This window comes from Petromyzon marinus, chromosome 1 (assembly GCF_048934315.1).
Source record: "Petromyzon marinus isolate PM22_M1 ecotype Great Lakes invasive population chromosome 1, UKy_Petmar_22M1.pri1.0, whole genome shotgun sequence".
Lineage (NCBI taxonomy): Eukaryota > Metazoa > Chordata > Hyperoartia > Petromyzontiformes > Petromyzontidae > Petromyzon > Petromyzon marinus.
The window spans coordinates 30202153-30214493 of NC_133667.1; the positions used below are offsets into that span (position 1 = coordinate 30202153).

The following is a 12341-nucleotide window of genomic DNA, read 5'->3' on the forward strand; positions in this document are numbered from 1 at the left end:
TGAGTGACGAGAGCCGCGGAGGACATTGTGGGCGGTTGGCGTTGGCTGACGGCCCTCCGGCTTGCCCCGTCCGACCGCTCGCTCGCTCGCTAGCTCTCTCACCAACTTGCCGACTCACTCGTTCACCTGCTCGTTTAACCCTTCCGCATCAATGTCGCTCACTCGTTCACTTGCGTCCTCTGCCCAGTTGCTTGCTCGCTCGTTCGTTCCACCTCCCCCCACCCCCCCCGCTCACGCACCTGCTCGCCCCCACCCGCTTTAAGCGCTCGCTCACCCGATCGCCTGCTCGACCGCTCGCCCACAGGGCACGTGGATCCACCCTCGTGCCCTCCCGCGCACCGCTCAACGAGGGGCCGGGTGAATCGAGGGCTCCTCCAGTACGCACGCGATGGCGCCCCGTATCATGTCCAGCCTCGTATCTGGCATCGCTCTAACGCAAGTGAACAGTGACTAGCGACAACTGCCATTGATTCCCTCCCTCCTTGACCCCGCTCCCCCTCCCCTCCTCCCTTCTCTCACCATCACCCACCCCCCCCCCACCACCTCCTCCCACATCATCTCCCAAACGGCGACGGAGCTTCGCCGCAGGTTCCCGCCTAAGCCGGAGATGATCGGAGCGGCGCTGACGGCGCTTCGTCGCCGTCGTCGGGAGAAAATGATATTGATGATGGGTCGTGCCGCGCGGGGGAGGCAGCTGTCGATGGCGGTTAACACCTGAGAGCTGGGCGCGTGACGGACGACCGAGATCGCTGTCGATGCGGCCTCTTTAAGCCGCGCCGCTTTTACCGCTTAGGGCCGAAAGCCGCGTATTGACAAAGCAACCTCCCGCATTGAAACTATTGCATTAGCCCCGCACTCCTCTACGTGTGCGCTCCCCAACCCCGTACCCCTTACACCCCCACCCCCCCCCCCCCCCTTGCCTCTCCCCCCACACCGCTCCCCCTCCTCCTCACCGTTAAGTCAGTTCACCCACATTGCTTGTGGCGTTCAAGTAACGTGATGTGAGCCGCTGTTCTCTCTGTCCTGCCGGACGCTCCGCGCTGCCCGCTGACATTAAAAGTTCGCGATGGAAGCAGTGCGTGCATGCGCAACCCCGTTCCGCGAGGGCCTCGCTGCGCCGGGCCGGTTGTCGGGGCCTTTTCACCGTACTTCACCACGCCGGTTGGTGCAGGTTCATAAAGGTGGGGAAGCATAGATGTCGGGGCAGGGGTCATATAGGGCGGTAAATAGAGCAACATCAATAATAAAAGTCCCTTCAACGGGGCCCCAACTCGTAGCTTTGGCCACCAGGGGGGACAAAGGTCACCAGTGTGGGGTCAGGGGGGGGGGCGGGGGGACCAAGGTCACCCCTTGCCCCCCACACTGGCTCCGCTACTGCGTGTACCCGATGCGACCACCGACGGACCGACTTTGACCGCCGCTCCGCCTGCTTCTCTCTCCCACAAACCCCCCCGAAGGTTCACCAGTTCATCAAGCAGTTCGACGATGGCAACGCGGAGGTGGTGTCCATGTGGGTGTGTCGCAGCCTGGAAGAGAGGAGGGCCAACGCCCCCGTCTGACCCCGTGACCTCTTCGCTTGCTCGCTGAGTGCGTGGACGGCAGTGCCTGAACGACGCGAGCAGGACAAGGAGGTTACGTCGTTTTCGGACTCTTTGAGTGAAGGACTCTGTTATAAGCTCCCTCGCTCGCTCGCTCGCACGCACGCACGCACGCACGCACACACGCGGGTCTATCGATACGCACGCAAGAAATATACAGCAAAGGCCGCCGTTCGCCACTGAGGTGTTGGTGGCTGTCACCGCAACACTTGTGACAAGCTGGGTGACCCGGAGGCCCCGGGAGGCGTCGAAGGCTCGCTGGCAGGAGGGCACGCGACAGACCCATTGCCTGTTGCGGTTAACCGACTGGGATGAGAATATGTGCACGTACGTGAGCGCATGCAGCAGACATGCGCTCATATACATGCGCACACACACTTGGATGTCGCGCACACTGACACATGCGCACATATATATATACACAGACACACGAGGACGTTTTCTTACCTTTTTTTATTGACACTCGTTGGCTTGAACAAAAAAAAGTGTCGCTGCCACGGTTCTGCCTATGCACAAAGAAGTTTAGCGCAACAGAACCGTGACCCCGTGACCTAACAAAAACTGGAACTCTTTTTTTATTTTACAATGTAAGGCCCACTGAGCTATTATAGTTCTTTTTTTTCATAAGTGACCTGGCCACAGTTCATAGCTCAACGAAGTATAGCTTATCGCGTTCACATTCATAGCAGCCAAATACTCTATAAACTCACGTCGATTCCAAATGTGAAGGGATAAAAACCGGAGAAAAGTCCACACGACCGCGGGGAGAACACGCCAACTTCAAATATAGAGCAGGCGTCAGGGTTCGGGATCGAACCCGCGAACCTCCTGCATACCAGGCGAGGGAGTTAACATCTCCTAGCCACCGCCACGACCTCACGTGACCAGGAGCATGCGGCTGGACTCGGTTGCACCACAACATTTGGTGCCAATTCGAAAACAAATGCACTCCACTCGAGAGTGTTAACATTGGACATGCCCTTTGGTTCTTTCGATAAAGTCACGTGGGTAGAAAAATTAAATGAATAAATAAAACATTTCCATAGCAAAATAAAACGAATACAAATAATTATTTTATTTTTCTACCTACGTGACTTTACCGAAAGAACCAAAGAGTATGGATTGCTGCGGTCACGAAAGCTTCGAATCAAGATTGGACATGCCGACATGCCCTTTGGACTTTCTATGGAATTGTACAGACAAGTTGCACCGGTCTCCAAGAATAATGACATATACACAAATTGATATATTAATAGAACACAGAACGTTGTTAGCGTGAGTGGAAATGAACACAAGTCCATAAAGATGTTGCTGCGTTGTGCTAATTACAGTAGTCGTGTGTCACGTGTAAAGTTCGCATGTTGTCATAAATGCTGCGCATTTGAATTCGTTACAATTAATAGCGAGCCAGCAATTAGTTACAATTATAGCCATCGCCATCAGCTGTGATCCGTCGCGTTTGCAGTATTTATTTATGAACATCGTAAGGCAACGCACGGGCAGTTAGTTAAATATGTTGGCCACCAACGCCAGCACGTGCTGGATGATTATTTCAATTTATATCATTTGAAGGCAGCGCCCCTGTGCTGCCCGCGTGCCCGTTGGGTGTTTGTTCGCCACGTGACATGCAGTGCAAGCCGATGGCGACGTAAAATGTGTCCTGCTCACCGTTTGGCGTTGTTCTCAGGTGCGACACTGGCAGTGAGACGAGGTCACACAGAAGGCGGCTTGGTGTGTCTGGTGTAGGCCAATCAGTTTGAAGGACAAGGCCTCAGAAATTACCAGGGCATGTTTTGTTTGCATGTTCACCACAAGTACGTGTGGTTAATGTAGACTTAGATTCCTTGGCAAAGGTGTCTTATTTGGTGTTTGAACATCTTAACGCCTCCTGCTTTATTGCCAGAAAGGGTTTAAAAAGGTCCCGTGGTGTTTCCTGTTCGCCTAAAGATCGACGCTGTTTTACAAGTTTCAGCGGCGTTAAAGGCCAACCTCCACACTCAGCCACGCACACGCACACACACACACACGTGCGCGTACACAACAACCGCCATTCGCCACTGAGCGGCGGTGACATCACCACGGCGCTTGTGCCAGGCTAGGTGCACTTGGAGGCTCGCTGGCAGGTGCCGTGCACGCAAACACAAATTGTTGTGTTACCCAGCGCTCGACTGGAACGACTCGGCCCAAAGCGGCAGCTTATTTATTGCGCGACAGGGTTTGCCGAGACGATGCCGACCTAAGCTTTTGTGAAACTGTTATCGGAAATCGGGTCGTCGTCGCCCGAAAGTGTGTACTTTATCCATCGGTTGTGCTTACGAGTTAACGACGATTTGTAACGTTTCACGCTCGGGCGCAGTACAGGAGAGTGCGGGCGAAAGTTATGATCGCAACTGGCCTGCATCATCACTTCCATCTCAAACTGCCCTGGGCTTTCCACCTCCCAGGGCAGTTTTCGTCACAAATGTTCAGAGGGGGTGGGGGGGGCACTTTCGCCGATAAGACACCATCAGTCTAAGGGCCGCCACACCATTTGAAACTTTTGGGGTTTGACAGCACGATGATGATAGGGGGGGGGGGGAGGGGAGGGGCAGTGTTTGTCGGGGGGCGCACCGCACGTCAGGGGCCCGCACTAAAGGCCACGAGGAGTCACCAGGGCCCGCCAGGGGCCCGCGGGCCTTGCAACAACAAAAAAACACTGAGTATGGATTACTGCAGTCACGAAAGTTTTACATCAAGAAAGAACACTTGGTCGAGGACGAGACAAGACGCGGGTGGGCCAGGCGTGGTGCTGACTGCACCACCACCACCACCTCGTGCACAGGTGGCACGGCCTTCGCTCGGTGCTCGCTAACACCACTTGCCCCAACAGTCTGTTCGAGGCTATACGGTTGACCTTTGTTTTGCAATGCGTGGACGACTGTGTCCCCGGCGGTGTCGTGGTGTTCGATTCCCGCTTAAGGTCAACACAAGGGACGGACATCTGAAATGATGGTCCTGGGCCCTCCCCTAGATGGGCTTGACCAAAGTGTGAAAATATCAGCACTGGGGAGACGAAGGCAAGCCAAGAATGGTGCTGGTCACCCACCCCCTCGTGTGCAGTGCCCCGGCCGTTTATAGGTGCTCGCTCGCTGCGCTTTGCCCCCAAACAGCACGTGGAGGCTGCGTAGGGGATCTTTGTGTGCGTGCAGCTTAGTGATTCTGGTTGTCTTATCGGTTCGAAAACAGCGCGCTTACCCGGGTTGAGTACCAGGCCACGATGCACAACTGCAGACAACATTGGCATTTGAACCCCTTTTTTGGGGGCATCCTGTAGGTCGGCTCAGCCTAAAATTACGACCGAGCGTAACGGGTTGCTGAATTTCGGCACCGGTACCAAAGATTTGAAGGTGTCAGAGCGCGAGTGTGTGTGGTGCTGGCATGCCAGCCTTGAATAGGCGCTCGCTAACAGCACTTATCCCTGACAGTTTATGAGGCTAAATTCATGGGGGAGGGGATCTTTTTCTCGACAGTGGAGTTTGCTAACCCATTATAATTTTCATTAGTTTACATGTTATGTTGTAGCTTGTGTTCAGTATTAAACTTTTGTTATAAATGAAGTGGGAGTTTTGCAACGTGTGGCGTGAGTTAGTTTAAAACGGACCGAGTCGTTTCCCGTGCCGCTTTCCTACCCTTCCATTGCGCTTGTTAAATGAGCGTCGTCGTCATCAATGATCATCATCAATGATCGTCGTCATCATCCGTGATCGTCGTCATCATCAGTGATCATCAGTGATCGTCATCAATGATCTTCGTCATCATCAATGGTCGTCATCATTAATGGTCGTCATCATCATCAATGATTGTCGTCATCAATTATCGTCGTCACCACACATCGTTACTTGAAAGTCGCTCCACAAGAAGACCATCCACGTACTGCCAAGGCAGAGGTGCACAATCACAAACGAGAAGCTAAACTTTCTTCATTATTCATCGACACTACCCTTCAATATATATGTGTGCAATAATGGTCGAACTTTTTTGACTTGGGGAGGCTTTCATGCTTCAGTGGATGGAGCTTGGCTGTCAATGATGGTTTCCCCAAGTGGTGATTCTTCGGAGCAGAGAGAGAAAGTGGAATGACTGACCTCTTACATCAATCTAAAACCGTTATGTCAACTTGTTCCAAAGTTTTCAATATTCCACACTAAAGTGCAATAACCAAGCGAAAGTAAATCTACCGAAGAAGAGCCATTGCCTGACATTAGCTTATCACTTCATGTAAGCCTCGGTGAGTCTAAAACTTATTTTTATCTTCTTTGGGTATTTCGGTAAAGTCACGTAGATAGGTTCACAGAAAATAACAAAACTACGACGTTTCGATCGCAACACAAGCGGTCATCAGTTAAAGGGGGTTAGCCTCTCAAGGCAAACTGTTTATAAAGGTTTAAAACAGTTTGCCTTAGGCTAACCCCCTTTTCCTGATGACGACCGCTTGTGTTGCGATCGAAACGTCGTAGTTTTTTTATTTTCTTTTAACCTATCTACGTAATTTTACCGAAAGACCCAAAGAATATGAATTCCTGCAGTCATGAAAGATTTAAGTCGTATTTTTTTTATCCTTGGGCTGTTGGGGGGCACGTATTGAGTTGAAACTTTGCCCAATCTCCAAATTACGTTTTTTTTGTATGGTTGACGAAACTCACCTTGCGTACCTTTGGAATTACGCAACAAAACATCCACACGAGGTGGCTTCACGAACCTACTTTGCTGTACAGTACTTCCATCTGCCTTCCAAACTCTTATCGCGTCACGGCGAGCTCTTGAGAGTCTTACAAATGTCTACGCCGCACCTCCCGATTAGTACGGTTGGCTACGTACGGTGCGAAAGAAGTTCAACATATACATGCGCCAGAAATCTGGAAAACCTCTGCCTCTTGGGCTCCACGTAACTCCACGCTCCAAGGTAGCACATGAGACCAACCAAGTAAAAAAAGCCTGCAAGCGATATATATTGGACACTGCAAGCATCATGTCCATACTCATCGGGGCCTAGAGGCGTGGGGGGTGCAATCACAATGACTTCTGTCACTGTAGAGGGGAGAGGGATCTTGCAGTGACACGTGACTGAGGTGTGTTGGGTTGTCAGTGCGTGTGGTTTCCCAACAAAGGTAAAATCGCCCGATGATGCTGGAGGTAATTACCGGCGAAACATCGTTCCTCAAATTGTAAATGTTGTGGATTTTCTTTTTAACAGACCGGTGGTCTGAAGTAGTAACGAATTGGCGCGTTTGGTTTACGCGACAAACCTTACTAATTGGCTGTGCTGGGCGGTGGCGGGTTAACGACACACAATTACGCGAACTAACCCAAAAAAAAACTTTCTTACGAACTTGAAAGAGCTATTTGGCCCTAGGTAAGGAAGCGATTCACGTCTCATCTGTTCCATTCCATTCTACGTGACTTTACCGAAAGAACCAAGAAGATGAATATCTGCTCCTGTTTGGTGGGTTGATGTTGATCAGGAGGGAGAGCACTGGAGGAGAGGGATGGATGGGGAGCAGAGAGGGTGGGGAGGGAGGCGGGTGGATGGGGGCAGATTGTGGATGGGAGGAAGAGAGGGAGGATGGATGGAAGTGAGGAATGGGGATGGATGGTCGCAGAGAGGGTGAGAGGGAGGATGGATGCAGGAAGGATAAGAATGGAGATGGATGGGAGGAAGAGGGAGGGTGGATGGATGCAAGGACGATGGAGAGGGAAGCAGAGACCATGGGAGGGAGGGAGAGTTGACCCATCTCGGTGACATTGATACACCGTGGCTGGCGAGGGCTGCCCGCGTAACAGGAGGCGTCGTTGCTTAACTTGATACAAGCGAGCGATCGCTCAGCCAAGCGTTGTAACTTAACGCTTCGTCTTAACGCTTCGTCTAATTGTAACTTAACGCTTCGTCTAATTGATTAACGATGGCTCCACCCCCATCGAGTTAGCCTCCTCCGATCTGAGCCATCGACCGATTATCGTGTCGTGTTTATTTTGCGCGTCATTGTGTTTGTTTTATGGCGATATGCCAATGCCACCGCCTTCACCCACTTAAATCGAATGCCCCTCTCTCGGTCTGCCTCCCTGTGTCACGGATACGCAGGTGGACACCGTGACTTTTAGGTACTGCCCATGTATCTTCTCCCGACAAGACAAGGAGCTGTAATCAGGCACGTGTACACGGTTTCCAAAAATTATTCACCGTTGAGTAGGTTGTAAGTTACGATCCCATTCTGGGGTCGATACAGTCCATTCTTCTCGCAGGGTCAATAGAATGAGAACTATACCACTCTTTTAATAAGTGGGCACTGGTCTTCCCTTTTCAAAGATTGGCCCCACGTCGTGGGAATGTGGAATTTCCACCATTGACTAAAGGCCGCATGTCAGTTGAGATGAGTGCTGCCCCAAGCTCTTTGAGGCATGGATGTACTTAGACGTGTTTGTTTATTTACTTATAGAAGTCATTAACGGGGGAGTTATCCAGTCGGAGGAAGCAGCCGTTACACACAAACGCGGTACTGCAGTCCAGAGACGCTCCAGCTGATGTAACATCGCTGGCGTGTCTGTGTTGCAATGGTTAGCACTTTGCGTTGCGCGATGAATCCAGAGATCCGAGTTCAATTCCCGCTCACGGCCACCAACACCAAGTAACGATTTATCTGAACCGGCTCTGGGCCTTCCCTAGGTCGAGTCATCCTCAAATGAGTACCTGAAGCGGTATGTAACATCGCCAATAGGCCAAGGCGGCCGGGCGTGGTTCTTGTCACGCACTATCTCGCGTGCCGTTCCGGCCTTCATAGGATCTTGCTAACAGCACTTGCCCCGATAGTCAGTTAATCCTGTAAGGGAGATCTTTGCCTTTGCGGTTGGAGTGGAAATTGCCTCGCCGGCCTGCCATCACAAATCAATGTTTGCATCGCCTCCCCTTCTACCATCCGTAAGGGGATGGTAACGAGTGCTGTACATTGTCTGACTGTTTTTGTAGAACATCTGCCTGGGCAGTGTGCTCATGGCCATCTCCGGCTTGGAGCGTGGAGGTCTCGTTCTGAATCGGTCGAGCAGCACTCCCGTTCATCAGCTGCGTAACGCCGCGTTGGAGGCTCCACACGAAACTCCCGTGAATTCTCAGCCGCAATCTTGCTCCCTCTCTCCGAAGAACCTATGCTTACGAAACGTGGACCCCCCACCCCCGCTGCTGAGGAACACCTGCACCGCCTTGACACATTCAAGCTGCCTTGCCTGCGATCCATCCTGGGTATATGCAGATCGGACTGTCTGAGAATCTCCCGGATCCGTGTGAGATTTTCGACGCATTCCGCCAGTGAGCTTCTACCGTCGGGCGAGAGAAGTGGATCGTTGTGCGAGGTTTGCAATGCAGTAGTTTCATCAACTCCCCTAAGACTGTCCGCCCGAGTTCGATCTCCGCCCATTATGCACAACACCGGTAATGAATGATCTCGAAGCATAACGTATCATGGACGGTTCACTCTGCCTAAATGGAATAGCGGCACCTTCCTCTGCGAGAGGCTGTGTTCAACATCCTTAGCTCTGCTATAGGATCTCAGATGGCCTGGCATGCGTGGTGTCGGCCCCACCACCGCCTTGCGTGCCATACTCTTTGGGTATTTCGGTAAAGTCACGTAGGTAGGTTCAAAGAAAAGAACAAAAAATAACAAAACACATCAGCGCTTGATACTTGAATGCAACCCATCTACGTGACTTTACCGAAAGACCCAAAGAATATGAATTCCTTGCTGTCACGAAAGCTTTAAGTCAAGATTTAAATAGGCGTTCTCCAATCGGATCGCACGAAACGAACACATCTAATGCTTTGTGTGTGTGCGCGTCGCGTGTATGATAATTCCAGGCCGTAGGTAAGCGCCGAGTGAGCACGTGGTATCTATTCGCCTGTTCGAGCGGCCTCCGGATAGGTCGATTCGGCCTTAAATGTGTACCCCGTCACGCGTGTGAACATCGGCGCTTGAGACTTTAATGCAACCGCGGCGTGTTTTTGTCCATAATAGAAGCTCGCAAACAGCGCTTGCTCCAGACGGGCTGACGAGTGTCAAGGCCTAAATGTGGCATGGGCTGGACCGTGGTGATTGGGGGGGGGGGGGGGAGGAGGAGGGAGTGTGGTGTAAGAATTTCCCTCCGACTGATGTCTCATGCGCGGGCAATGCCGCTTAATTGACTTTCCCTTCGCAATCTGCACGGTGTCTTGTTTGACGAGTATTAAACCAATGCTGTCGGGGATGTAATTACGCAGGGAGGGGGTGGCTGATGCTTAGGTGGTGCTGGGGGCAGAGGGGGGAGGGAGGGCTGGAGTCGCGGGGAGGGGGGGTGTGATGGGGGGGGGACAAGTAGATGAACCAAAAACACGACAAAATAAAGATCGTCTCTGTTTCAAATGAACATGTCAAACCGGTTGGGGTGAGTGCGTTCGCTCTCGGATGGGATGAGTGGGGGTGAGAGATTGGTGGGGGGGGGGGGAGACATGAAGATGAAACAAGAGCACGACAAAGGAGATCTTCCCTTTTTGTTTCAAATGAGCACTGTCAAGTTGGGGGTGAGGTTCGTTTGCCATCGTAAGGGATGAGTTGGGGTATGGAATTTGAGGATAGAGGAGGTGGGGGTGTATTCTTAGGTAGCGGCGGGGGGTTGTCGGGGGGAGGGGGGGGGGGTAAGGCGGAGGGGGGGGGGGTAGAAGTGGGGGGAGACGGGGAGAGGATCAAGAAGAGGAGTAAAAAAACACGTGTTTTTTTACCTTCCCCTTGTTTCAAATTAATGTCGGGCTCGGGGTGAGTGTGTCCGCTATTGGGAGGGATGAGTTGGGGGGGGGGGTTGAAGGCTTTGGGGGAGCAGTGTGGGGGTGCTGGAGAGTTATTAGTTGGGGGGGGGGGGAGGCGGTGGGGCGGTGGCTGTGTGTGTGGGGGGTGGGGGGGGGGCAGAGGAGGCGCGACGTGGAGTGGGACTGACGCGAGATCTGTGGTTTCATCCTCTCTGTTTAATTCGCTGTGTCCTCTGACTCATTAGTCCGCCGGCCTGCACCGCCGCTCCCACAGCCAGTGACGATATTGACTTTCCTGCACGGGGCACTCGCGATGGGCTTCATAGGGGGAGCCCATCAAAACGGGCGAGATTGTTATGCATTGCTCCCAGGGTGAGCCAAATGGGCTCTGATGTGTTTGGAGATGCGCATTTGCGAGGATCCTGACCTGAGATGTCACACAATGGGGAGAGGTGAGGTGGGAGGAGGGTGTCGGGGGGAGATGGCGAGGAAGGGGAAGGAAGGGGGTAGGGTAGTCGTGATGAGGAGGGGAAAGCGGTGGGGGAGGGGTGGGGGAGGGGGTCCAGCTGCTTCCCCTTTCCTCCACTTTGCTCCACTCCCCTTCACCTCCATCCACTCCCTTCCATCACGTGTGTGGTTGCTGTGTTTTATGTCCGTGTGTGCCACCTGAGTTCAATTCCCGGCCACGGCTACCACTGGGGGGAGAGTGATATCTGAACCTATCGTGGGCCTCCGCCAGGTCTATGTAGCCTCAAATTAGTACCTGGTGCGTTGTTTAAAAAAAAAACTATTCCAGCGCTGAGAAGACAAATGCGGTCGGGCGTGATTGTCGCTGCACCACTGTCTCTCATTGACGCGTCTCTTCTCGCCAGGACCCCAGGCAAACCACGTAAAGACGCCCAGTACAGGGCCGGGATAATTCTGATCGATAGAAGGGGAGAATTGAGCCCGACGGGTAGTTGGTGTGATGCACGTAAAACATTTTAGACTGCGCGAGCCGTGGCGTAACAGATCCCTCACTCGACCCAAGTAGGAGGCGTCTTCCAGATGAGCGCTTCACTCAAGCTCATCGACCGCGGCGGGGATGATGAAGCGTGATTGATCCGATGAACATTGGTTTATCTAAACCCTCGCGCCCACGACTCAATCGCTGTCGGTTCTGCAGAGGATGTCCTGCGTGTTGCTCCCCCCCCCCGAGCCCTTCTCTGCTTTCGCATCTCTGCCCTTCGCCCCCCTCCCCTCCTCCATCCCACTCACTGCTACTACTACGCCACCACCCACGCACTTCCTAGATCAAGGGTCGGCAACCCGCGACTTCGGAGCCGCATGTGGCTCTTTAAGGCCTGCATCGTGATGGTTTTTATTATTATGATGCACCACCGTCTTGTATTGACGTGCATTGCGGATCTTGAAATATTGAGGGGTTTTTTTACCGAATTTGAAAGAAAAAACCTCTTCTTATAGGAATAGGTTTTACCCTTTTAACTGGCACAAAAACTGACACCTTTATTCAAGGCATCATGTTTGCAATGACCACAACACAAGCAGTCAAAATGCAAACAAAAAAGACAACTCTGATAATAATATGCACTGTCCTTGAATTTGATTGGTCCACACCCGAGACGGCTTTTCTTAGAGCCTAGTCTCCATTGGTGTTGGACCAGAAGACGCCAAATGGGCGTACAACTCAAAAACAGCGCACTATCAGAGTATTGAGGGCTCGGGGTGAGCATTCACATTATGAGACCTCTTCTTGTTATTTGTTGCTTGTCGATCCCTGGGGGTGTGGCAGATCGAGAGATCTTCGGTTCCAGAACGCACGCAGAGTCCGGTTCAGATTTTCACTCCCACCGCGGCGTTCGGACCCGTTTACAACCCTTCCCGTAATAGAATTTGAACAAACAAACAAAAATGTCCCCTCTTGTTATTTTGGTTGCCGG

General features: G+C 52.4%; 1 protein-coding gene across 5 annotated transcripts in view; it reads left to right on the top strand.

The window, feature by feature from the left end:
- MAP2K5 (mitogen-activated protein kinase kinase 5) overlaps nt 1-5194 on the top strand; it is a 125338-nt gene extending 120144 nt beyond the window's left edge. For 3 of the 5 annotated variants that reach the window (XM_032948491.2, XM_032948506.2, XM_032948523.2), the window contains 2 exons: nt 1061-1161; nt 1458-5194. In XM_032948491.2, the coding sequence (XP_032804382.2) occupies nt 1061-1161; nt 1458-1587 (231 nt within the window). In that variant the 3' untranslated portion in view covers nt 1588-5194. The remainder of the gene's footprint in view (nt 1-1060; nt 1162-1457) is intronic. The other 2 variants (XM_032948498.2, XM_032948514.2) reach the window with 1 other exon arrangement.
- The last annotated feature ends 7147 nt before the right edge of the window (nt 5195-12341 follow it).